Source organism: Macaca thibetana, chromosome 16, assembly GCF_024542745.1.
Source record: "Macaca thibetana thibetana isolate TM-01 chromosome 16, ASM2454274v1, whole genome shotgun sequence".
Lineage (NCBI taxonomy): Eukaryota > Metazoa > Chordata > Mammalia > Primates > Cercopithecidae > Macaca > Macaca thibetana.
The window spans coordinates 13,849,825-13,876,369 of NC_065593.1; the positions used below are offsets into that span (position 1 = coordinate 13,849,825).

General features: G+C 49.2%; 1 protein-coding gene across 4 annotated transcripts in view; it reads right to left on the bottom strand.

The window, feature by feature from the left end:
* Positions 1 to 8,313: 8,313 nt before the first annotated feature.
* Positions 8,314 to 26,545, bottom strand: part of POLR2A (RNA polymerase II subunit A) — a 33,809-nt gene continuing 15,577 nt past the window's right edge. Inside the window, exons 8-30 of one of the 4 annotated variants that reach the window (XM_050765177.1) lie at positions 26,282 to 26,414; positions 25,352 to 25,476; positions 25,014 to 25,224; positions 23,643 to 23,852; positions 23,383 to 23,551; positions 23,110 to 23,204; positions 22,764 to 22,967; positions 22,376 to 22,598; positions 21,771 to 21,954; positions 21,179 to 21,350; positions 20,980 to 21,085; positions 20,679 to 20,884; positions 15,186 to 15,410; positions 14,170 to 14,416; positions 13,727 to 13,827; positions 11,632 to 11,736; positions 11,362 to 11,544; positions 10,918 to 11,121; positions 10,588 to 10,774; positions 10,340 to 10,453; positions 10,007 to 10,156; positions 9,874 to 9,909; positions 8,314 to 9,534 (exon numbers count right to left, since the gene is read on the bottom strand). In XM_050765177.1, coding sequence (XP_050621134.1) covers positions 8,753 to 9,534; positions 9,874 to 9,909; positions 10,007 to 10,156; positions 10,340 to 10,453; positions 10,588 to 10,774; positions 10,918 to 11,121; positions 11,362 to 11,544; positions 11,632 to 11,736; positions 13,727 to 13,827; positions 14,170 to 14,416; positions 15,186 to 15,410; positions 20,679 to 20,884; positions 20,980 to 21,085; positions 21,179 to 21,350; positions 21,771 to 21,954; positions 22,376 to 22,598; positions 22,764 to 22,967; positions 23,110 to 23,204; positions 23,383 to 23,551; positions 23,643 to 23,852; positions 25,014 to 25,224; positions 25,352 to 25,476; positions 26,282 to 26,414 — 4,372 coding nt within the window. In that variant the 3' untranslated portion in view covers positions 8,314 to 8,752. Of the gene's footprint in view, positions 9,910 to 10,006; positions 10,157 to 10,339; positions 10,454 to 10,587; positions 10,775 to 10,917; positions 11,122 to 11,361; positions 11,545 to 11,631; positions 11,737 to 13,726; positions 13,828 to 14,169; positions 14,417 to 15,185; positions 15,411 to 20,678; positions 20,885 to 20,979; positions 21,086 to 21,178; positions 21,351 to 21,770; positions 21,955 to 22,375; positions 22,599 to 22,763; positions 22,968 to 23,109; positions 23,205 to 23,382; positions 23,552 to 23,642; positions 23,853 to 25,013; positions 25,225 to 25,351; positions 25,477 to 26,281; positions 26,415 to 26,545 lie in introns of all 4 variants that reach the window. The other 3 variants (XM_050765175.1, XM_050765176.1, XM_050765174.1) reach the window with 3 other exon arrangements.

A 26,545-nucleotide genomic window follows, 5' to 3' on the forward strand; every position in this document is an offset into this window, starting at 1 on the left:
CCAGGCTGGAGTGCAGTGGTGCAATCTTGGCTCACTATAACCTCCACCTCCCGGGTTCGAGCAGTTCTCCTGCTTTAGCCTCCCGAGTAAGTGGGACTACAGGCACACACCACCATGCCTGGCTAATTTTTGTATTTTTAGTAGAGACAGGGTTTCACTATGTTGGCCAGGCTGGTCTCGAACTCCTAACCTCATGATCCACCCACCTCGGCCCCCCAAAGTGCTGGGATTACAAGCATGAGCCCAGTTCTTTGTTTTTTCATTCTGTTTTTGTTTTGTTTTGTTTTGTTTGCAGGTGGGGAGAGGGAGTCAAAAAGTATACATGGGCTTTGATTGTGCAGAGGGGTCAGTGTCTGTAACGTTTAGAGACACTGGTTCTTCAAGGGTCAACTCTAGTTTGTCTTAAGAGCAACAAGTTAAGCCATAAGCCAGCTAGTTCACCAGAGAGAACCAAGGGGGAAAGATCCTAAGAAGAGCAGTCTTGGGGTCAGAACAAACCTCAAAGATTGGCCTCAGAAACCATCCCTGCCAGAATTTAATTGAATCAGACTATGGAGGAATTTATGCCCCAGGATATTGTCAAAAATAACAGAGCAATCAGCTTGCAATTAGTGGAGCTTAACAGCTGGGTGTGGGGAAAGAGACGAAGAGAGCCCTGCTAAAACCACTATTCTCTTACTGTGACTATAGGTACACTCAAGGCTACATCCTCTGAAGAATGACACCAAAGACTTCACAATATGGGGGAAATAGACTTCACTTATATAATCTAGCCAAGTTACTAAACAAACAAGCAAATAACAACAGAAACAAGCCCTACCCAGAGGAAAGAGAATTAGAGTTGCTAATATAATATTATTATTGTTATTATTTTGAGACAAAGTCTCACTCTGTTACCCAAGCTGGAGTGCAGTGATGTGATCTCAGCTCACTGCAACCTCCACCTCCCAGGTTTCAGTGATTCTCCTGCCTCAGCCTCCCAAGTAGCTGGGATTACAGGTGCGCACCACCACGCCCGGATAATTTTTGTGTTTTTAGTAGCGATGAGGTTTCCCCATGTTGGCCAGGCTGGTCTTTAACTCCTGACCTCAGGTGATCCGTCCACCGTGGCCTCCCAAAGTGCTGGGATTATAGGCGTGAGCCACTGTGCCCAGCCTAATATATTATTTTAAATGTCCAGTTTTTGACCAAAAAAATTATAAGATTTGCAAAGAAAAAAGAAAGTGCGACCCATACACAGGAGCAAAAAAATAGGCAACAAATACTCCCTGTGAGAGAGCCCAGATATTTGATTTAATGGAAAAGATTTCAAAGCACTTATTATAAATATGTTCAAGGAACTAAGGAAACCATGCTTCAAGAAGTAATGAAGACCAGGCATGGTGGCTCATGCCTATATTCCCAGCACTTTGGGAGACTGACGCAGGCAGATCACCTGAGGTCAGGAGTTTGAGACCAGCCTGGCCAACATGGCAAAACCCCATCTCTACTAAAATACAAAAATTATCCAGGCATGGTGGTGCATGCTTGTAATCCCAGCTACTAGAGAGGTTGAGGTGGGAGGACTGCTTGAACCCAGAAGATGGAGGTTGCAGTGAGCTGAGATCACACCACTGCACTCCAGCCTGGGCGACAGAGTGAGACTCTGTCTCAAAAAAACAAAAAGAAAAACAAAAAACCCCAGAAATTCTATGTGTGAACATATTGACTAAATTCAAAAGGGTATTATATGGTTTTTCTGTAAATTGAGCATTGAAATAAAAGCACAACAAGGTACTCTTAGGGCACTAATCTTGCTCTTTAACAACATTTGTAAAAGGTTATAAAAGGTGTTTGCTTTTTTAAATTTCTGAGTCATTTTGGCAAAATAAATAACTTGTGGTAATTTGGAATTCTATTTCATAACATCAAGTGTTTAAATCTCTAACACATTTAACAGGCTTCCCAAAATTAAACTTCAGTTACAAAATTGCCTTTCCTGATGCCTGGCTTTTGAATGCTACAGAGAGCACCTGGAGTATCCAAAAGAGAGGTAAACAGAATTATTTGACATGTTTAGTTACATGGGATTGCCAAAATGGTGTTCAATCTTCTTTAGGTTATATTCTGGTGAGTAATACTAATGTATGTTCCAAAATTGTGTGGGATTTCTAAAATTCTAATGTCTAAAGCATATGCTATCAGTCATAATTAAGGTTGTTATGTGAAGTTATTGTAAATATAACAGAGATAATCAAACTTCTTTGTCAATTGTGTTTCTAACTGTAACTACCCTGGACATTTTGTTATTCACAGACAATTGTCTTGTTTTGATCCTTTTCATAAGATGGTTTAAATTAAGCTATAGGACTCTGCAGCCATAAAAAAGAATGGATTCATGTCCTTTGCAGGGACATGGATGAAGCTGGAAACCATCATTGTCAACAAACTAACACAGGAACAGAAAACCAAACACCACATGTTCTCACTCGTAAGTGAGAGTGGAACAATGAGAACACATGGACACAGGGAGGGAGGGGAACATCACACACTAAGTCCTGTCAGGGGGTGGAGGACAAGGAGAGGGAGAGCATTAGGACAAATACCTAATGCATGCAGGGCTTAAAACCTAGATGATGGGCTGGGCACGGTGGCTCACGCCTGTAATCCCAGCACTTTGGGAGGCCAAGGTGGGCGGATCACGAGGTCAGGAGATCGAGACCACCCTGGCTAACATGGTGAAACCCCATCTCTACTAAAAATACAAAAAATTAGCAGGGTGTGGTGGCAGGCGCCTGTAGTCCCACCTACTGGGGAGGCTGAGGAAGGAGAATGGTGTGAACCCAGGAGGCAGAGCTTGCAGTGAGCTGAGACCGTGCCAGTGCACTCCAGTCTGGGCCACAAAGCGAGACTCCGTCTCAAAAAAAAAAAAAAAAAAAATTGAGTAGGGTATACTCCTGTGAACAAAATTTGGAGCATGTTTGTTTCTCTCTGCCTGGTTCCTCTAGAATTTAGAAACTATCTGTGGGCCGGGCGCGGTGGCTCAAGCCTGTAATCCCAGCACTTTGGGAGGCCGAGATGGGCGGATCACGAGGTCGGGAGATCGAGACCATCCTGGCTAACACGGTGAAACCCCGTCTCTACTGAAAAAATACAAAAAACTAGCCGGGCGAGGTGGCGGGCGCCTGTAGTCCCAGCTACTCGGGAGGCTGAGGCAGGAGAATGGCGGGAACCCAGGAGGCGGAGCTTGCAGTGAGCTGAGATCCGGCCACTGCACTCCAGCCTGGGAGACAGAGCTAGACTCCGTCTCAAAAAAAAAAAAAAAGAAAAAAAAGAAACTATCTGTGAGTATTTGTAACCTATGACAATATAGTTGTTTGCATCAGTGCAATAGGAATCCATTTTCTTTTGCAACAGGATGCAATTGGAGAAACTGGTTGTTTCACCAAGGCTTTAACTGGAATGGTATGCTTCCCTTTAAGGAGTCAATCTCAACTTGCTTGAGGCACCGCACCTAGCTGTTCTTTTTTTTTTTTTTTTGAGACGGAGTTGTGCTCTGTCACCCAGACGGGAGTGCAGTGGCGCGATCTCGGCTCACTGCAACCTCTGCCTCCCTGGTTCAAGCAATTCTCCTGCTGGGATTACAGGCATGCGCCACTATGCCCAGTTAATTTTTGTATTTTTAGTAGAGACGAGGTTTCTCCATGTTGACCAGGCTGGTCTTGAATTCCTGAACTCAGGTGATCCACTGGTCTCGACCTTCCAAAATGCTGGGATTACAGGCGTGAGCCACCGCTCCCAGCCAAGGCCTCAGGATTTTTGAGCTACCCTTAACCCCACCTTATTTTGCCTTGATACAAGTTTTCTAATAACCTGGTTTGTCTCTTCTCGGCTTCAGGCCATCAAACTCCAAATGTTCATGGAACCGGAGCCTCAGATGATGGTGGCTACTTTTGCTAGGGACCCTCAGATAGGCCTCTGAGGGAGCCATCTTCCCCAAACAGCGCCCCCTGTCAGCAGGAAGTAGTTAAGATCGGTCTTGGTCTTTATCCTTGTTCTAACAGCAGTCAGATGGACTTCTTTAGAGCGGGGAACAACAATGATAGATGCAGGAGGCAGATGAGGGGGTGGGTCCCCAGACAATCTCCCACCGGCCTAGGTACTGGAAGAATGTGATGGAGCCATGGAAGTTCACACCGTTTGCATCCGGGAGGAGCCTGGCCTCCAGTTCCTGTGTGGTGGCCTGGGATTAAATCTGTAAAGTGGGGGCCTCCTAGCAGGACCGCCTCTTACTTTGCTGAGAGTTTGTCTTTCTTTTTTTTCCTTTTCACCCCATAAACCCTGCTCTACCCACTGTTCAATGTGTCCGTGTGCGTAAATTTTCCTGGTCGTGTGATAAGAACCTGTTTTTTCTGCAACAATATCACCTAACAGAATTACAGTCTAAAGAGAGATCATAATATTATGCAATCCAAAGAATAGAAATAAAAATAATGAAGAAAAGGCCAGGCGTGGTGGCTCACGCCTGTAATCCCAGCACTTTGGGAAGTCGAGATGGGCGGATCACCTGAGGTCAGGAGTTCGAGACCAGCCTGACCGATATGATGAAACCCCATCTCTACTAAAATACAAAAAAAAAAAAAAAAAAAAAAAAAGAGCTGGGCATGGTGGCATGCCTGGTGGCATCTGTAATCCCAGCTACACAGGAGGCTGAGACAGGAGAATTGCTTGAACCCAGGAGGCAAAGGTTGCAGTGAGCCGAGATGGCGCCACTGCACTCCAGCCTGGGCAACAGAGTTTTCTGAGGCTGAGGCAGGAGAATCACTTGAACCCAGGAGGTGGAGGCTGCAGTAAGCCAAGATCACGCCACCGTACTCCAGCCTGGGCAACAGAGCAAGACTCCATCTCAAAACAAAACAAAACAAACAAAAAAAGCCGGGTGTGGTGGTGCATGCCTGTACTCCCCAGCTACTTGGGAGGCTGAGACAGGAGAATCGATTTAACCCAGGAGGCAAAGGTTGAGGTGAGCCGAGACTGTGCCGTTGCATTCCTTGGTGACAGGAGCGAAACTCCACCCCCCAAAAATAATAATAATAAAAAAGAAAAACAAAAATGAACAACCTAGCTGGGCACAGTGACACATGCCTGTAATTCCAGCACTTTGGGAGGCCAAGGAGGGAGGATTGCTTGAGTTCAGGAGTTCAAGACCAGCCTGGGCAACATAGTGACACCTTGTCTCTACAAAAAATGAAATCAGCCAGACGTGGTGACTCACACCTGTAGTTCTGCCTACTCAGGAGCCTGAGTGGGAGGATCGCTTGAGCCTGGGAGGTTGAGGCTGCAGTGAGCTGAGATTGCACCACTGCACTCCAGCCTGGGCAACAGAGTGAAAACCTGTCTCAAAAAAATTATATATATATTCTTAGGATGAATGAAAAAATGGAGAGAGGGAGAGAAAGAGAAAAAGAGAAGATACATACATACAGCTGATTCTTATTGTTTGTGGATTTAATATTTGCAAATTCACCTACTTCCTAAAATTTATTTATAACTTTAAAATCAGTATTTGTGGCCATTTGCAGACATGAGCAAACTGGTGAAAAATTTGAGTCACCCAACGCACATGCTCACCACTGAGGATAGACAAGGCTCTGTTGAGAGCTCTACCTTCTAGTTTTCTATTTTCTTCTAGTTTTCTATTTTCAATCTACTTAATGACATGTTTTTCATAGTTTTAAAGTTTTTGTTGATGATTTTGCTGATTAAAATGTGCCCCCCAGAACAGGCGCAGTGGCTCACACCTGTAATCCCAGCACTTTGGGAGGCCAAGGTGGGTGGACCACCTGAGGTCAGGAGTTCAAGACCAGTCTGACCAACATGGTGAAACCCTGTCTCTACAAAAAACAAAAAAACAAAAAACAAACAAACAAAAAAAACGAAATTAGCTGGGTGTGGTGGTGCATGCCTGTAATCCCAGCTAGTCCGGAGGCTGAGGCAGGAGACCTGCTTGAACCCAGGAGGCGGAGGTCACAGTGAGCCAAGATCACGCCATCGCACTCCAGCCTGGGCAACAAAAGTGAAACTCCATCTCAAAAAAAAAAGAATGAGAGAAAAATTTGCAAAGATGATTAAGAGCCTCAAAAATCTGTGGGGGGGGGAATCAAAAAGCCTAGTAGGCATGCTACTGAATTCTCAGAAGGAAAGAATAGGACAGAAAAACATATTTGAAAGAATGTCTAAAAACTTCCCAAATACGCTAAAAGACAATTCTACAGAATCAAAACATCTCAGGGAAACCCAAACAGGATAACTGAGAAAACTATGCCTGGGCACACGGTGATGGTTAATGTTATGCGTCAACTTGACTGAGTTAAGGAACGCCCCGAGAGCTGGAAAAACATTGTTTCTGGGTGTGTCGGTGAGAGTGTTTCTTGAAGAGATCGGCATTTGAATCGGTAGACTGAGTAAGGTTCTCTTGCACCAGTGTAGTTGGGCATTGTCCAATCAAGTGAGGGCTTGGAAAGAACAAAAAGATAAGAGGAAGGGTGAGTCCTCTCCTTGAGTTCAGACATCCAACTTCTCCTGCCTTTGGACCTAGGAGCTCCTGATTCTTGGGTCTTTAGACTCTAGGACTTACACCAGCACCACCACTGCCACTGCCACCACTACCACCACCACCCCACCTCCAGTTCTCAGGCCTTTGGACTCAGACTGAATTACACCACCAGCTTCCTGGTTCTCCAGATTACAGATGGCAGATTGTGAAACTTCTTGGTCCCTGTAATCGTTTGAGCCAATTCCCATGACAAAACCCTTCATGTTTGCTGTGGGGAAGCTCAATAAATAGAAAAAACAAAAACATATGTATATATATAATCACATATAGAAGTAATGTGATTATTAGCACAGAAGAGACATATCTATCTCCCCCAGGGGTTCTGCTGGAGAACTCCAATACACACACCAAAGCCAAACTGTCAAAAACCAAAGAACCAGAGATAAAAAGAAAATCTTGAAAGGATTGAGAGAAAAATAACAGGAAATAATGATCCCAAAGACTGTGAACTTCTCACTAGAAACTGTGAGGGCCGGAAGATAGGACATCTTAAGGACTTCCCTTTCAGAAGCCCCTCTCCCACAAGGGAGAGAGAGAGCTGTTCTCCTTTCTCTATCTTTTGAGTCCTAAACCTCTGCTCCTAAACCAAAAAAAAAAAAAAAAAAAAAGTGCTAAAAGAAAAAAATAAACCTGTCACACCAGAAGCCTATCTCCAGCGAAGATATTCTTTAGGAATGAAGGCAAAATAGACATTTCCCGACAAAAAGAAAACTAAGATCATTTGTCACCAGCAATGCTGCTCTGTAAGAAATACTAAAAGTTCTTTAGGCGGAAGGGGAATGATGTCACGGGGAACTCACTTTCAGGAATGAGAGCAAAGGCTAAATAGGCCAAGCGCAGCGGCTCACGCCTGTAATCCCAGAACTTTGGGAGGCCGAGGTGGGCGGTTCACCTGAAATCAGGAGTTTGAGACCAGCCTGGCCAACAGGGTGAAATCTCATCTCTATTAAAAATACAAAAAGTAGCTGGGCATGGTGGTGGGCGCCTGTAATCCCAGGTACTTGGGAGGCTGAGGTAGAATTGCTTGAACCTGGGAGGCAGAGGTTGCAGTGAGCCGAGACTGTGCCACTGCACTCCAGCCTGGGTGACAGAGCGAGACTGTCTCAAAAATAAATAAAATAAAAATACCTAAAATAAACCAGAAATGACTTGCAGAGGATGTAGAACATTGATACCCACATTAAGGTGCTAATGAAAGGGGAAAAAATGGCCAGCTAAAACCAACATATTACCCCCAAATCCTTTAACTTCAGCTTCTGTATTACAGCATCTATATCATCTTTTCATTCTTGGTTTGAGGCCAAAATAAAAGTACATTTTTGTTCATTTGTTAGTGACTCAAGAAAAGTGTAGGAAAAAAATACAAAAGAAAGTATGCCTCCTAGTGGTGGGATTAAGGGTGATCATTTCTCCCCCTCTGCATTATACCTTTCTACACTTTCCAAATTATTTATGACGATCAGTAAAACAGGTTAAAAAGCTGTTATGGCTAGTATCACCTTAATGCAGGACAAGAGATGCATCTGTTGTGACTACAACAAACTCAGCACAGAGCAGGGGCTGTGCGCGGGCTCAGTGACTGGAAGGTCCCCTCCCGCTAACAGATCAGCAGCAGCCCAGGCAGGAGGCAGGAGGCAGGAGGCAGGAGGCAGGAGGCAGAAGGCAGGAGGCAGGGCCTGTGGGTCCCCTGAATCCCAATGAAGCACTCCATGGTCACATTTTTGGTCAAAATTAGTAAACTTTATTTAAACTTCAAAAAAATAAAATAACAGACAAAAGGCAGCTTTAGCTTTGTTCTTCTCGAGGATCAGCTGTAACCACTCAGAGCAGGAACTACCCCTAAGTTAAAATGCCCTTTACCCGCCCCCACATCAAGTCACAGGCAAGGAAGGATCTTCAATTTGGGGACAGGCAAGGGGTGGGTGGGGCAGGAATGAGAACACCACTGGGCCAGTGGGTTCTGACAGCATGAGTGGAGAACGAGACAAGAATCTGCATCAGAAACGGGATCCAGAAGTTCACCAAGAGCTCTGCCACAAGGCGTTTATGTACAAGGGAGCTGGGCTGGGGGTGACACCCCACGAGGGAAGCAAGAACTGCACAGCAGCATGGGCAAGCTGCCCTGGACCCTAGCCCGCTGCCGCGCCCCACGAGCCCTCAGTTCTCCTCATCGCTGTCATCCGGGCTGATGGCCGGGCTGGTGAGGCTGTAGGTGGGGCTGGTGGGCGAGTAACCAGGGGAAGTGGGAGAGTAAGTCGAGCCTTTGGGAGAGGTGGGCGAGTAGGTGGGGCTGGTGGGTGAGTACTTGGGAGAAGTGGGCGAGTAAGTGGGACTAGTAGGTGAGTACTTGGGAGAGGTTGGGGTGTAGACTGGAGAGGTTGGGGAATAAGTAGGGGATGTTGGGGAGTATTTTGGGGTGGTGGGTGAATAGGTGGGACTGGTAGGAGAGTACTTGGGAGAGGTGGGTGAATATTTGGGACTGGTAGGTGAGTACTTGGGGGAGGTTGGGGTATACTCTGGGGAGCTGGGACTGTAGGAAGGACTGGTTGGGGTGTACTTGGGTGAGGTTGGGCTGTAGCTGGGCGAGCTGGGGCTGTAGCTGGGTGAGCTTGGGGTATAGGTTGGAGACTGTGGTGTGTATCGTGGGCTGGAAGGGGAGTAACTTGGTGAGGTCGGGGAATAACTGGGTGATGTTGGAGAGTAGCTTGGAGAGGTTGGGCTGTAGTTAGGGCTGGTAGGCGTGTAGTTGGGACTAGTAGGTGAATAGCTGGGTGATGTTGGGCTGTAGCTGGGTGACGTTGGGGTATAATTGGGACTGGTTGGAGAATAGTTCGGGCTGGTGGGTGAGTAACTTGGGGAAGTGGGTGAGTAGCTGGGGGAGGTGGGTGAATAGCTTGGAGAGGTTGGTGAGTAGCTGGGGGAAGTGGGAGAATAGCTGGGTGAAGTTGGTGAGTAGCTGGGAGATGTCGGCGAGTAGCTGGGAGATGTCGGCGAGTAGCTGGGAGAGGTGGGCGAGTAGCTAGGGGAAGTGGGCGAGTAGCTGGGAGAGGTGGGTGAGTAGCTGGGAGAGGTGGGTGAGTAGCTGGGAGAGGTGGGTGAGTAGCTGGGAGAGGTGGGCGAGTAGCTGGGAGAGGTCGGTGAGTAGCTGGGTGATGTGGGACTATAGTTGGGACTGGTTGGAGAATATGATGGAGAGGTAGGGGAGTAGGAGGGTGAAGTGGGGGAATAAGAGGGACTCTGGGGTGTGTAGCCCCCAGGAGAGCGGGGCTCATAGGCAGGTGATGTTGGCGAGTAGCTGGGAGACATGGCACCACCTGTGGGGAAACAGCCAACAAAGGAGATGAGTAATGGACAGACTCACCCAGAACTGAGGAGGAAACAAACCTGGCCCGACAGATGGCGACAGCTCACCTGGTGAAGGGATGTAAGGGCTTGAGGGACCCGGGGACCCCGGGGAGCCGGGTGTGGGAGACCAGGCAGGGGAGTAACCTGGGCTGAAGCCACTGGCATCTGATGCAGCACTGGGAGAGAAGCCAGCTGCCCCTGGGGTCATTCCACTCCCTATAGAGTGAGAAAAGCAAGTTAAGGCCAGAGCTGAAGATCAAATGCCCCCAATTCTTCCTGCCCACCTTTCAATAGCCCTCTGCGGCCTTCAAGAGTTCCAACAATGGCTGCTGTTCATGATCCCAGCTCACCCACCTCTGAACCACCTGGAGGGCCCTCTTCCTGGATCAGGTTACTCACCAACACTGGGGGACCAGGCGCCGTAGGCAGGGGTTGCACCCTGGTTCCAAGGCGTCATGGCAGGAGAGATTCCACCCATGGGACTGGGTGCTGAGCCAAAGAACATGCCGGTGGCTGCAAAGAGGCACACAGGAAATCGTGAGGAGCAAGAACAGCAACAACAGACTAGTGACACCCTCCCACCCACGGCCTGCCCCACCGCCTCGCCAATGCAGGCAGGTACTGGGCAGCTAGGGCCTCATACTCACGTCCAGCAGCCCCCAGGCCGGGGATATTGGTGGGGATCTCCATGCCATACTTGCACTTCTCTGCATCAAGCAGTAGGTCAAAGCAGCCAGTGCCGGCTGGAGCCAGCTGGCCCAGCATGATATTCTCAGAGACCCCCTTCATGGGGTCGCTCTCGCCGTGTGCGGCTGCTTCCATAAGCACATCCACCTGAACAGAGCAGACAGGCCCCATGAGACCCCACCACACACAGCACCTGGCTGTCCCATCACCACAGCCCAGCCGCCCAAAGTGGGCACCCTTCTTCCCACACTGCTCCCTCCTTCTGCCCTATTCATAAATTCCACTGTTACCGTTTCCTCAAAGGAACACTTCATGAGTGGTCCTGTGTCCTGGCGGTTGACTCCGTGTCGGGTGATGGCCATCAAATGGCCACGACAGGTCATGGTATCACACAAGAGAGCCAAGTGTCGGTAATTGACATAGGAGCCATCAAACGAGATGACATGGTACAGCTCCCGCTCCAGGGCCTTCCGCACAGCTTCAATGCCCAGCACCTGGCACAGGGGAGGGAAGCAGACGGGAGGGTCAGGACTGAGCAACTCTGCTCTCTTTCCTGCTTCTGCCACCACCCAGATCCAGGGAGGGGGTCAGGAGCCAGGACATCCCACACTCAGAAATGGATTCAGGCAGAAAAAGTCTGAGCCTGAGGAAATCCTGTGAGTGGACAGCACAGAATGAGGGGCCTGAGAGCCAGAGATCCACGAAAGGCCGCTGGGCAGCACACTAGGGCTCACCGTGAAGATCTCCACGATGTCATTGGACGTGGTGCGCACGGGGTCCACATCCTTCTCACTCAGCACCCGCATCAAGCTCACGCCGTCCGTCTCCAGGATCCACTCCTGCAGGGCCTTGAATTCCCCGTCCTCTGTGATGATGATTTTCTTCTTGTTGTCTGTCTGTGGCAAGTGCATGTACACCTGTGGGAAAGACAGCGTGCTCAGGGTGGGCAGGGCGGGGAATCGGGGAGCGGGAGGAGGAAGGCGGTGGCGGAGGGGACGGCTGACCTTGCTGATCTGCTCGATGCCCTGCAGGGTCATATCTGTCAGCATGTTGGACTCAATGCAGCGCAGGAAGACATCATCATCCATCTTATCCACCACCTCTTCCTCCTGCAGCGAGAATGAGGTCAGCACTCGGCATCCTCTGGTCTCTTCCCCGGCTCTCACCTCCAACTACAGCCTCCTTGAGGGCCTAACAAGTCAGTCACCAGGCTCTGCCCCTCACACTTCCAGTGGGACAGTTTTTCTTTTTGAGACGGAATTTCGTTGTTATCAGCCTGGGCTGGAGTGCAATGGCATGATCTCGGCTCACTGCAACCTCTACCCCCCAGGTTCCAGCAACTCTCCAGTGAGACTTTTTATCCTGATTTTACAATATTAAAAGCAGCCTAAGGAAAGGTACCCAAATCCCACCAACCTATCACAACTTCCACTCTGGTGCAGTCCTGCCTAGCAAGAGGCGGGCTCCATCAAAGTGTCATGTCCTCCAACCACTGTACCCAAACACACACCATTCCCTGCTCCAGCACTTAACCGCATGTTCACCTAGGCTGCCGCTGGCATGACAGTGATCTCTTTTAATGGCCATATATTGTATTCCATCAAGACCTATCAATGCTTTTATAACTGTTTTCTGACAGCAGGTTCAGTGTGAGTTCTTCAGTTTTTTTTGTTTTTTTTGAGATGGAGTCTCACTCTTGTTGCCCAGGCTGGAGTGCAATGGCGCCATCTTGCCTCACTGCAACCTCCACCTCCCAGGTTCAAGTGGTTCTCCTGCCTCAGCCTCCCGAGTAACTGAGATTACAGGCATGCACCACCATGCCCGGCTAATTTTGTATTTTCAGTAGAGACGGGGTTTCTCCATGTTGGTCAAGCTGGTGTCCAACTCCTGACCTCAGGTAATCTGCCCGCCTCGGCCTCCCAAAGTGCTGGGATTACAAGTCTGAGCCACCACGCCCGGCCTGAGTTCTTCAGTTTTTATTACTAAAGCATCAGGCACCAACATGTGCTAAACAAATATCGCAGGAGCCATGCCCAGGAGTGAAGTCAGTGATCCAGCCTTTTCATGGGTCTTGTTATGCCTGTCACACGACTTCCCCTAGGACAGAGCAATTCCTACTATGCAACCTGCCCCCAAGTCTGGCCCCTGCCTCAGGGCTGGGGTTTGTATTCCCTAAGCAAAGCAAGCTGCAGGAGGCTCGGGGGAGGAAAGCCAGGGGACAGGGCAACAGGGAGGCACTCCTATCTCCTATTTCAACACCAGCTGTTTTATCTACTCAGCCGGTGCTGTGGGTTTTGAAAATCGTTGCTCAAGGCCGGGGGCGGTGGCTCAAGCCTGTAATCCCAGCACTTTGGGAGGCCGAGATGGGCGGATCACGAGGTCAGGAGATCGAGACCATCCTGGCGAACACGGTGAAACCCCGTCTCTACTAAAAAATACAAAAAACTAGCCAGGCGCGGTGGCGGGCGCCTGTAGTCCCTGCTACTCAGGAGGCTGAGGCAGGAGAATGGTGTGAACCTGGGAGGCGGAGCTTGCAGTGAGTTGAGATCCGGCCACTGCATTCCAGCCTGGGCGGCAGAGCGAGACTCCGTCTCAAAAAAAAAAAAAAAAAAAAAAAGAAAATCGTTGCTCATCACTATTCCCTATCCCGAAATTAGGTGGGTACGACCCACCCCTCAATGTTTATTGTTTGAGACGGAGTTTCACTCTTGTTGCCCACGTTGGAGTGCAATGGCATGATCTTGGCTCACCGCACCTCCGCCTCCTGGGTTCAAGCCATTCTCCTGCCTCAGTCTCCCGAGTAGCTGGGATTACAGGCACGCACCACCATGGCTGGCTAATTTTGTATTTTTAGTAACACGAGATGGGGTTTCTCCGTGTTGGTCAGGCTGACCTCAGGTGATCCACCCACCTCAGCCTCCCACAGTACTGGGATTACAGGCCCGGGGCCCCGCGCCCAGCCCCCCTCAGTGCTGGGATTACAGGCCTGGCCCCCGCGCCCGGCCCCCCTCAGTGCTGACTGCATCTTTTCTTTGGTCCCTAACATGATTCATGAGTTCTACACATGACACATCAACTTCTTTCTAGATCCCCTATTACCTCCTGCATCTTGTTCTCATCGCTGTTCATGATGCGAATACGGAGCACCAGCTTCTCTGCGTTGTCATCGTTAAAGATGCAGTTCAAGTCATCACCAAAACCTGGTGGGGCGAGGAGCCATGAGAAAGGCTGCAGCTAACAGGACTGGCCCCAGGCACTGTCCATTCGCAGCTCCCTCTGAGCAAGGCTCTTTTGGCTCCCCACTCCTCCTCACAGAAACTTCCTTTTTCATAGAAGCCCTCGGAAAGGGGAAGGGGGAACACTGAGAAGAGAAAGGGAGTGCAGAGGGGACCTGGAGAGTTGGAGGATGCCTTGGATGGGCGGAACTGGTACGTGGACGGAGTGAGGGTGGGTAGCTCTTTAGGGGCTCAAGTGCAGTGAACACGACAGGTGATGGCACAGACAGTGGGGCTCCTGAGCCAGGCCTGCCCTCCTAGGCTTACCAGCATTGATCTTTTCAGCAATCTGCTCCATGGTCAGCTTCCGATCAGTCATGTGCTTCCGATCCAGCTCCACCCGCAACAGCCAGGGGGAGATTCGGGCCACATCAAAGTCAGGCATTTCATAGTAGACATTCACCCACTCTTGGTCCTCTGCCACCACCGTGCTCTGGGGGTTGGGGTCATAGTAGATGGCTGTGTTGGCAGTCACCTTCCTCAACGTTGTATGCTCCAGGCGGCATAGAATATCCTGGGAACAGAGAGAAGTCCATGACACAGAGAACCGAGTAGCTCTAAAGGCTTTTTTTTTTTTTTTTTTTAAACAGAGTATCACTCTGTCCCCTAGGCTGGAGTGCAGTGGCGCGATCTCCACTCACTGCAAGCTCCGCCCCTCTGGGTTCACGCCATTCTCCTGCCTCAGCCTCCTGAGTAGCTGGGACTACAGGCGCCCGCCACCGCGCCCGGCTAATTTTTTGTATTTTTAGTAGAGACGGGGTTTCACTGTGTTAGCCAGGATAGTCTTGATCTCCTGACCTCGTGATCCGCCCGTCTCAGCCTCCCAAAGTGCTGGGATTACAGGCGTGAGCCACCGTGCCCGGCCTCTAAAGGCCTCTTCTAACTCTCCTTATCAAGGGAATCCAAAACCCTTTATTCAACGGGAATAGTTCTTCTTTTGTTTTTTTTTTTTGAGATGGAGTCTCGCTCTTGTCCAAGCTGGAGGGCAGTGGCACAATCTCAGCTCACTGCAACCTCTGCCTCCCAGGTTCAAGCGATCCTCCTGCCTCCGCCCCTACTAGTAGCTGGGATTACAGGCACGCGCCACCATGCCCAGCTAATTTTTGTATTTTTAGTAGAGACGGGGTTTCACCACGTTGGCCAGGTTGGTCTTCAACTCCTGACCTCAGGTGATCCACCCGCTTTGGCCTCCCAAAGTGCTGGGATTACAGGCGTGAGCCACCGCGCCCAGCTGAGTTGTTCTTTTCTTCCTGCCAAGAAGCCCAGCACCCCTGGATCCCTACCTTGGCTCTCTCAGCATCTCGAGCAGACTGGCCCAACAAGAAGACGGTAAGTGAAGGGGTCTTTGGCTTCTTGGAAATGTTGATGAGCTCCTTAAGTCGGGGCACACCCAGTGTCACATTCTTGGCAGACACACCAGCATAGTGGAAGGTATTCAAGGTCATCTGGGTGGCAGGTTCTCCAAGGGACTGTGCAGCCAGAGCTCCCACCATTTCCCCAGGATGGGCCTAAGGAAAAGAGGAAAAGCTAGCATCAGACAAAGCCAACGCCTCTCTTTCGGTTAATGAGAGCAGGATGCGGATCCGCATCTGGCTTATCACAGTCAGGGCCAGAACTGTAACCTTAAAGGACATGGGTAGATGAGTTTGGAAAAGGCAGACAAACTCTAAAAGAAAAAAAAAAAACTCCTATTTGATCATCCCCTTCCTCACACAAGAGCTTCCATTTATAGGACACCATTTGGCACCTGGTATGCAGCACATCCAAAGAAAGCTACTATACCATCTGAGATCCAAATTTCTTTCTTTTTTTTTTTTTTCTGAGATGGAATCTCACCCTGTCGCCCAGGATGGAGTGCAATGGCGCAATCTTGGCCCACTGCAACTTCTGCCTCCCTGCAACTTCTGCCTCCCAGGTTCAAGCAATTCTCCTGCCTCAGCCTCCCAAGTAGCTGGTATTACAGGTGTGTGCCACCACACCCAGCTAATATTTTTTTGTATCTTTAGTAGAGACGGGGTTTCACCATGTTGGTCAGGCTGGTCTCAAACTCCCAACCTCAAGTGATCCACCCGCCTCGGCCTCCCAAAGTGCTAGGATTACAGGTGTGAGCCTCTGCACCTGGCCAAGATTCAAACTTCTAAACCTACATTAAAATTACCGGGTAAATATTCATTCTATAACAGCTAAATAGGAAGCTCCCCATATGTGTTATGAGATAGTCACATATGAAATTAAACTGTAATCACACAGCATCTAACTTTTTCAGACTAACTTCTTCCACTAAGTAAATATACATTTAAAGTTCATCACTGGTAGAGACAGGATTTCGTTAATGTTGCCCAGGCTGGTCTCCAACTCCTGGGCTCTGGTGAACCTCCTGCCTTGGCCTCCCAAAGTGTTAAGATTATAGTTACGAGCCACCGCATCTGGCTTATCACTGTCTTTCTGTGGCTTGACAGCTCATTACTTTTTTTTTTTCCTTAGAGTCTCACTGTCACCCAGGCTGAAGTACAGTAGCATGATCTCAGCTCACTAATGCAGCCTCAACCTCCTGGCCTCAGGTGATCCTCCCACCTCAGCCTCCCAAGTAGCTGTTATTACAGAGGCACTCCACCACACCCGGCTAAATTTTTTTGTAGATGGGGTTTTGCCATGTGCCCAAGGGTGGTCTTGAACTTCTGGGCTCAAGCAATCTTCCTACCTCAGCCTCCCAAAGAGCTAGGATTACAGACATCAGCCACTGTGCTTGGCTGTTACTTTTTTTTTGAGACGGTCTCCCTCTGTTGCCCAGGCTGGAGTACAGTGATGCAATCTCACTCAGCTCACTGCAACCTCTGCTGCCCAGGTTCAAGTGATCCTCCTGCCTTAAACTCCCAAGTAGCTGGGATAACAAGCGTGTGCCACCACACCTGGCTAATTTTCCTATTTTTGGTAGAGATGAGGTTTCACCATGTTGGGCAGGCTGTTCTGGAACTCCTGACCTCAAGTGATCTGCCTGCCTCGGCCTCCCAAAGTGCTGGGATTACAGGCGTGAGCCACCACGCCCAGCCTGTTCATTACTTTTTATTGCTGAATGATGTTCCCTCGAATGGATATGCGATCTACCACATTTTGCTTATACATTCATCAGTGGACACTTAAGTTGTTTTCACTGCTTAACTACAGTAACACTGATATGAACATTTGTGTATAAATGTTTGCGTGGCCATATGCTTTCTGTTCTCGTGTGTGTGTGTGTGTGTGTGTATGCTTTCTGTTCTCTTGTGTGTGTGTGTGTGTGTGTGTGTGTGTGTGTAGATCTAGGAATGAAACTGCTGGGCCATATGGTAACTCTATGTTTAACTTCCTAAAGCAGTTGTACCTTTTCTACTAGCAATGTATGAGGGTTCTAATTTTTCCACATCCTTGTCAACACTTGTTATTATCTGTGTTTGGATTACAGTCACACTAGTGGACATGAAGTGGCACATCGCTCTGGTTTCATGTGCATTATCCCTGATGGCTAATGATGTTGAGGATCTTTTCATGCACTTACTGATCATTTACATAAGTAGTACTCTTATTCGGGGAAACATGTTTTTAAATTTTATTATTTTATATATATATATATATATATATATATATTTTTTTTTTTTTGAGACGGAGTCTTGCTCTGTCACCCAGGCTGGAGTGCAGTGGCCGGATCTCAGCTCACTGCAAGCTCCTCCTCCCGGGTTCACGCCATTCTCCTGCCTCAGCCTCCCGAGTAGCTGGGACTACAGGTACCCGCTACTTCGCCCGGCTAGTTTTTTGTATTGTTTAGTAGAGACGGGGTTTCACCGTATTAGCCAGGATGGTCTCGATCTCCTGACCTCATGATCCGCCCGTCTCGGCCTCCCAAAGTGCTGGGATTACAGGCTATTATGTTATTTTTTGAGACAGAGTCTCACTCTGTCGCCCAGGCTGGAGTGCAGTGGCGCGGTCTTGGCTCACTGCAACCTCCGCCTCCCAGGTTCACACCATTCTCCTGCCTCAGCCTCCCGAGTAGCTGGGACTACAGGCACCTGCCACCACGCCCGGCTAATTTTTTGTATTTTTTTTTAGTAGAGACGGGGTTTCACCATGTTAGTCAGGATGGTCTCTTATCTCCTGACCTCATGGATCCACCCCCTTTTGGCCTCCCAAAGCTGGGGTTACAGGCGTGACCCACCGTGCCTGGCCTTTTATTATTATTTTTGAGATGGAGTCTCACTCTTGTTGCCCAGGCTGGAGTGCAATGGCACGATCTTGGCTGACTGCAACCTCCACCTCCCGGGTTCAAGTGATTGTCCTGCCTCAGCCTCCCGAGTAACTCGGATTACAGGCATGCGCCACCAAGCCCGGCTAATTTTGTATTTTTAGTAGAGATGGTGTTTCTCCATGTTGGTCAGGCTGGTCTCAAACTCCCGACCTCAGGTGATCCGCCCGCCTCAGCCTCCCAAAGTACTGGGATTACAGGCGTGAGCCACCGCACCCACCCAGGAAACAAGTATTGAAATCCATTGAGACTTTTTATTGACCTGCTATATTGTCCTTTACGTATTCTATATGTATGGCCCTTATCAGATGACTTCCAAATATTTTCTCCCATTCTCTGTGTTATCTTTTTACTTTCTTGATAGTGTACTATGAACCATGAAGTTTTATATTTTGATGAAGTCCAATTCATCTATTTTTTCCTTTGGATGCTTATGCTTTTGGTATCATACATAAGAATTCACTGCCTAAGCCAGTCATGAAGACTTATTCAAGTTTCCTTCTAAGAGTATTTTTATAGTGTCAGCTCTTGAATTTAGGCGTTTTGAGATAGTTTTTGTACATGGTATGAGGTAGGAATCCAACTTCATTCTTCTGCATGTGGGTATCTAGTTGCCCTAGCAGTATTTGCTAACAAGAGTATTCTTACCCCATTTAATTAAATTGGGACTCTTGCAAAAAATCAAGTGACCATAAATGTGAGGGTTTATTTCTGGACTCTCAATTCTACTCTATCAGTCTTTATATGTATCTTTATGATAGAAGCACACTGTCTTGCTTACTGTAGCTTTGTAGTAAGTTTTGAAATCAGGGAATGTGAGTTGTCCAACTTTTGTTACTTTTAAATATTGTCTTGGCTATACTATATCCTTTGCATTTCCATATGAATTTTAACATCAAGTTATAAATGTCTGTGAAAAAAACCAGTTGGAATTTTGATAGGGATTATATTGGATCTATACAGCTCACTTTGGGAAGTAGTGCTATTCAACAATATTAAGTCTTCCAATCCATGAACACGAGAGGTCTTTCATTTAGGGGTTTTATAAAAAAAAAAAAAAAAAAAAAAAAACAGAGTCTCACTCTTGTTGCCCAGGCTAGAGTACAATGGCGCAATCTCGGGTCACTGCAACCTCCACCCCCAGGTTCAGGTGATTCTCCTGTCTCACCTCCCGAGCAGCTGGGATTACAGGCATATGCCAACCACACCCAGCTAATTTTGTATTTTTAGTAAAGGTGGGGTTTCTTCCTGTTGGTCAGGCTGTTCTCGAACTCCTGACCTCAGGTGATCTGCCCACCTCAGTCTCCCAAAGTGCTGGGATTACAGGAGTAGGCCACAGCACCCAGCTTCATTTAGGTCTTTTTAAATTTCTTTCAGCCATGTTCTATGGTGTTCCCTAATACATTTTTAATTATTTAATTTATAAAAATTGACTTACAGTAAACAGGTTCAGAGGTACACCTATGACAGTGCTTTACCCTATTATCCTATAAAATCCTTAAAGCCAGTGAAAGCATATTCCACTATCTATAAATCTTTTTTTCTATTTACTCCTTTTTTTTTTTGAGACAGAGTCTCGCTCTCTTGCCCAGGCTGGAGTGCAAAGGTGTAATCTCGGCTCACCGCAACCTCCGCCTCCCGGGTTCAAGCGATTCTCCTGCTTCAGCCTCCCAAGTAGCTGGGATTACAGGCGCGCACCACCACACCTGGCTAATTTTTGTATTTCACCATGTTGGTTAGGCTGGTCTAGAACTCCTGACCCACCCACCCACCTCGGCCTCCCAAAGTGCTGGGATTATGGGCGTGAGCCATTACACCCAGCCCTAATTCCCTATCTTTATCTAAATTAGACTCTGCACACAGCAGGGAGTGCAGGGAAGAAGAAGAAAAAAAGAATTCTATGTCATATCCTAGTCATGCCACTTACTTCCTATATGACCATCATACAATCCAGTCTCTCTCTCCAAGCCTGAGTTTTTTTGTTTTTTTTTTTTGACGGAGTCTCGCTCTGTCACCGGGATGGAGTGCAGTGGCATGATCTCAGCTCACTGCAACCTCCGCCTCCAAGGGTTCAAGTGATTCTCCTGCCTCAGCCTCCAGAGAGTAGCTGGGACTACAGGTGCACGCCACCACACCCAGCTAATTTTTGTATTTTTAGTAGAGACGGGGTTTCACCATGTTGGCCAGGATGGTCTCCATCTCTTGACTTTGTGATCCGACTGCCTCGGCCTCCCAAAGTGCTGGGATTACAGGCATGGGCCACTGCGCCCAGCCCAAACCTCAGTTTTTCTCTGCAACGTGGGACTAACAAACCCTCCCACGCTAGGAGTGTTTTAAAGCCATGATGGTACAAAGGGATAATGGCCCAAACACAGGACTTGGTAAGGTACACAGTAGTCTCTCCATGAATGACAACTATTATTAGGTGATTGTGGACAGAAGTGGGCTCTTCTTGGAAACCACAGAAGTCAACAGGTAAAAGGAGGAAAACAACACTCACAATAGCTTGGTTGAACTTGGACTCAATCTCCCCAAGCAGCCAGTCGAAGGCCTCCCCACTGAGCCGAAACTCCTCCGCCATGCGGCGGGAACACAACGTGGACCGCAGGTGGATGTTGAAGAGCAGCGTGGCATTTTCCTGGGCCTGCCGACTTAGTGGGTCATCCCCATTCACAATCACCAGCTTCTTGCTCAATTCCTTGACTCCTGGGGACCAATTAGAGGTGAGGAGATCATCAGACCAGGGCCCAGCAGTCTCCTATCCCCTAGCCTGGCTGGGAGACCCCTAAGCAGGTACTCACCCTCCACCACTTTGATGGGGTGCAGGTCGGAGGGAAGGCGTGGGTTGATGTGGAAGATTTTCTGAGCGTTCCAGATCATCCGCAGCAGGTTACAGGGGAGGACAACCTGAGGGAGGAGGATATGGAGGGAGGGTTGTGTCTGGGGACAGCCATCCAGGGAGGCACATCTCTAGTGTTAGCACTTCCCAGCCACACACACCTTGCTGTCTCCAGTTGGGAAGATGACCCTGAGCACCTCCCGATCCTCCCGCATCCGCTCAAATTCCCGCTCCAACTCGTTCTGTATGTGTGCGTTGCTCAGCACGTCCTTCACCAGGTCCTCCTGCAGAGTGCGCCGCAGGGCCCTCTCATTGGTATAATCAAAGCGGAACCTGGAAGTGCAAGGGGTAGCCAGTGGGCAGGTAGGCTCTGGGACCTTGGTCCCCACAAAATGCGCTCTAAGGTTCCCAGACGTGCACAGCCGACCAGGTACAGTGGTTTGGAGGCAAGAATCTTGGACAGAGAAAAATTCAGGCCCAAGGACTGCCAGTGGGACCTGAGTACAGGCCCACCCCTCTGCATCTGCTTTATAATATCGGCAGGGACAAAATGGGGACTGATCTTAAATCCACCTCCATCCACCTCCTCCCCCGTGTCACACAGCTGTTTCAGATAGGTGGGAAAAGGACGTTGAAAGGTAAGCTCTAGTGCAAGACACATACCAGGCTATCTCTCTGGAATAGGTATAGGAATCCTACTACTCAGGCCCTGAGCCCCAGGGGCGAGAACCACCCGCCTGCCCGCCTCCTCACTTCTTCTCAAAAGCCTTGTTGGAAGGTTTCAGCGTAGCCAGGTTCTGGAACTCAACGCTCTCGCCTGCCAGGCCGTCTTCACCGTAGCGCAGCTGCACCACCTGGTTGATGGAGTTCCTCACAGTCGCGTCGTACTTCACCATCACTGACTCCATGGACTTGATCAGTCGCCGCTGGATGTATCCTGGAGGGAAGTAATCAGTTGTAGGACCCAAGGCAAAAAGGGGATGACAAAGCCCAAAGACCCAGGCTGGGGCCGTAACCTAACTGACTCTCAAAAGAGTCAGCTAGTATTCCCTTTGTCTAGGATCTTTGAATGAAAACTCAGTGTCTACCACTAGATGGACAAAAAGCCCAGCAGGCACCACCCCAATGGGACAGGCCAGCAGAGCCCTGGAAAGCTCTATCCCTGCACTGCGGAATGCTGCACAGCAATCCAAACAAGGGTGTTTGCCTACTCTTGAGTCTCTATTCTTTCCACAAGGGCCAGAATTATACCCTGGGAATAGGAGCCTGAGCATTTCCACTCCCCACCTGTCAGGGGTTTCTCAGCCTGCAGCAGTCCCTGGTAACAGCCCAAGGAAGACCCCTAAGGAAAGCCTCACCAGTCTCAGCAGTCTTGACAGCCGTGTCAATGAGCCCCTCACGACCCCCCATGGCGTGGAAAAAGAACTCGGTGGGGGTGAGGCCGGCTAGGTAGGAGTTCTCCACAAAGCCACGGCTCTCGGGCCCGTAGTCATCCTTGATGAAGTGAGGCAGAGTCCGGTGCTTGAAGCCAAATGGAATCCGTTTGCCCTCCACGTTCTGCTGCCCGACGACAGCAATGACCTGGGAAACAGAAAGGTGGGGTGTACTGAATTCCCTCTGCCTTAACAGTTCCCAAGATTTCTTCCCAACTCCCGTGATCCTCCTGACCCTAATACATGCAAACACCTTCCTTCCTCCTCCCAAACTTCAGTGTGGCCCCGTATGTGGAAAGACAAGGCTCCTCACCTGGGAGATGTTAATCTTGGAACCTTTAGCTCCAGACACGACCATAGACTTGAAGTTGTTGTATTCAGACAGGGATTTCTGAGCAGAGGAGCCAGTCTTGTCTCGGGCATCATTAAGAATGCGGTTCACCTGATTCTCAAAGGTCTGCCGCAGAGTGTTCCCTGGGGTGGGCTCCAGCTCGTTGTTGTGTGCCTTCTCGATGACCTGGAGGCAGAGCTCTTGGTGAGACATCAATCCCTACTCCCCGCCCCTTCCCTCTAACTTTACACTCCCTTTGCTCTTGATGATGCTAACTTCAAAGTCCCTGGAAACCCCTTATTCCATCTCTGGTGGCCTTCCCTCTCACCTCTATTACATCCTGCTTGGCCTTCTTAATAGTGTTCTGAATGTCCTGGTAAGTCTTAGAATCAGCAATAGAGTCCCCAATGCCAATGGTATGACCTAGAGACAGGGAAAGGCATCAGCAAACCCCTTTGGACCTCTAAGAAACATGGAATGGAATTATAGCCAACAGTAGAAGCAGGGGGCACCAAATCCAAGGAGGAAAGAAAGGGATGGAAGGACAGTAAGAAGTTAGAGAATTCACAGAGAGGTCCTGGTACCACGCCTCCATGCTCACCCTCGATGAGGAGCCAGTTGTTAATGACGGTCTGAATGTTGGAGTAGAAGAGGCGAGTGATGTCATGGCCCATCTCTAGGTAGGATATGTGGACCAGGGAACCAGCTGACGTGCCCAGAGACTTCTTACACAGGATGCCCATGATCAGCTCCCCGTTCTCCACCACCACCTAAGGACAAAGCACCCACTCAGGTCCCCCGCTCTGGTGCTGGCTCCTATGTCCAGATTCTGTCCCCACATAACCACAAGCCAGGCCCTACCTTAGTGTCCCCAGGAGAGATGTGCTTGTAAGGGCCGCTGTCTTCATCATCGGGGTGGGTGCTGTGGGTACGGATACAATTGATGTGACCAGGTATGATGAGGGAGAAGATCTGCTTGCCTGTCCACAGGGGCCGGGGCTTCAGGATGGCCGGCTGTGGCACCTTCCCGTCCCACGTTGACAGGAACATCAGGAGGTTCATCACTTCACCCTGTGAGACAAAGTAACGTAGACAGGAAGTCAGACTGCAGGCCCCACATCTCAGGGATGAGAGAGAAATGTTGGGGAGGTTTCCCTGCCCAAGGGAGAAAGCCAGATTTTGGAGGCAAAGATGACAGGAGAAGTTTTTTCCAAACTTTTATTTTTGAGACAGGGTCTTGCGCTGTTACCCAGGCTGGAGGGCAATGGTGCGATCAGGGCTCACTGCAACCTCCGCCTCCTGGGGTCACGCAATTCTCCTGCCACAGCCTCTCAAGTAGCTGGGGTTACAGGCACCTGCCACCACGTCTGGCTAATTTTTGTATTGTTGGTAGAGATGGGGTTTCTCCATGTTGGTCAGGGCTGTCTCCAACCTCTGGCCTCAAATGATGTGCCTTGCCTTGGCCTCCCAAAGTGCTAGAATTACAAGTGTGAGTCACCATGCCCAGTCGCAAAAACTTTTAGTTAAAAATTCGTTGTAATAGCGAAATTTTTGTTTTTGTTCTTTAATAAGCATAAATTTATTTTAATAATTAGAAAATAAGTGAAGGTTAAAATACAAAAATAAAATTTTAACCAGGTGCTACTTATTTTTCTGTTTACCTTTCCTTTACAGACAATACCAGGTATTACATGAAATTTTAAGGAATTAGCCGGGCGCAGTGGCTCACGCCCGTAATCCCAGCACTTTGGGAGGCCGAGGAAGGCAGATCACGATGTCAGGAGATCGAGACCATCCTGGCTAACACGGTGAAACACCGTCTCCACTAAAAAATACAGAAAATTAGCCGGGCGTGGTGGCAAGCACCTGTAGTCCCAGCTATTCAGGAGGCTGAGGCAGGAGAATGGCAGGAACCCAGGAGATGGAGCCTGCAGTGAGCTGAGAACGTGCCACTGCACTCCAGCCTGGGCAACAGAGCAAGACTGTCTCAAAAAAAAAAAAAAAGAAAAAAAAGAAAGAAATTTTAAGGAATTAAATGAGGAATTAATGCCTTACACCTTTCTGGCCTCTGAGTTTTCCTAACCCCCTTTTGGTTCGCCCACCAGAAAAGGCAATCTCACAGACCACTGCTGGGTAAGTCAGGAAAAAACACACAGCTCTTCCTCCCAGCCTCCACCTTGCATCCAGGAGCCCCACCGCCCACGTGAGCCAGGTTTCCATTTGGACACACACCCGCTCCAGGAAGACGTCTCTCTTGGTGAATTTGCGCACTGCTGTGAGTGTGTCCTGCACGATACCCATGACAGGCCGGTTGCTCTGGGGGGTGACAATCATGCGAGGAACCATGGCCAGCTCCTGGATCTCTGCCCGCGTCTCCAGAGACTGCGGCAGGTGCAAGTTCATCTCATCCCCATCAAAGTCTGCATTGTATGGAGTTGTCACACTACAGTGAAAGAGAAAAGTCAGGGTTGGGAAAATGTCTGCAGCGAAACCTCGAGGAGCCACCTGGCCTGGCACCCGCCACTGGCCTCCCCGCAGTTCCAACCTGCTTCCCTCAGCCAGGGACTGACCTCAGATTCAAGCGAAAGGTAGACCAGGGGAGGATGCGGACCCGATGCCCCATCATGGACATTTTGTGCAGAGTTGGCTGCCGGTTGAAGATAACAATGTCCCCATCACACATGTGCCGTTCCACCTAGGGAGGTGAGGTAAGGAAAAGGTCTCAGTGAAGGAGGTATCTAAGAATGAAAGGACAATGGACCTAAAATCCCCTTTGCAGGTCGGGCGCGGTGGCTCACGCCTATAATCCAAGCACTCTGGGAAGCTGAGGCGGGCACGTCATTTGTTTGAGACCAGCCTGGTCAACACGGTGACACCCCGTCTCCACTAAAAATACAAAAATTAGCTGGGCGTGGTGGCGCGTGCCTGTAATCCCAGTTACTCGGGAGGCTGGGGCAGGAGAATCGCTTGAGCCTGGGAGGTGGAGGTTGCAGTGAGCCAAGATCATAGCACTGCACTCTGCACTCCAACCTGGGTGATAGAGCAATACTGTCTTCTTCTTAAATAAATAAAGTCCTTTGCAAACTGAGAGATGATACCACGGTGCTAATTCACTTGAAACACTTAATAACACTCCTCTGGACAAGGCCCTGGGCCAAACACCAGGTTATCAGGGATGAATGATACACAGCATCCATCAATCTCAAGGAACTCAGTCGGGGAAAAAAAAAGAGACATTTCGAACATAAAGCCTTCTGCACTGCTGCTCCACAGATCCCTCTTCCTTGCCATGTGCATGCTGCCCCTGGGTTTATGCCACCCCCACCCTGAATGCCAGAGGCCAGCAGCTCCCTGTACACCTAGGCAGCAGTAGCCTTTAACAAGACAGTCAAGTCTGGATCCCAATGAACAAGACAGACTCAGATGGCCTATCCCAGCCTGCCCCATTTCAGAAAGCTTTCTGTTCAGGTGGCTGAGAGAGGCCCTGGCCTGCTACGTGCCTTATAGCCGGTCTGCAGGTGAAGGTCACTGGGCTTGGGGTGGAAACGCAAGTCAATGCGATCGCCATTGTCTCGGATGATGTACTTGGCCCCCGGGTACTGGCTGTTCCCCCTGCGCACTAGTTCTTGAAGTCTAGGAAGATAAGAGGTGCAATGAACTCAATGCTTCCTAAAAAGCCCCTGCAGCCACCCTCACCCCAGAGCCCTGAGTGGAAGTTAAACTTCAGAACTTCAACTCCTCCTCGCTCCAAGCCCACACCCAAG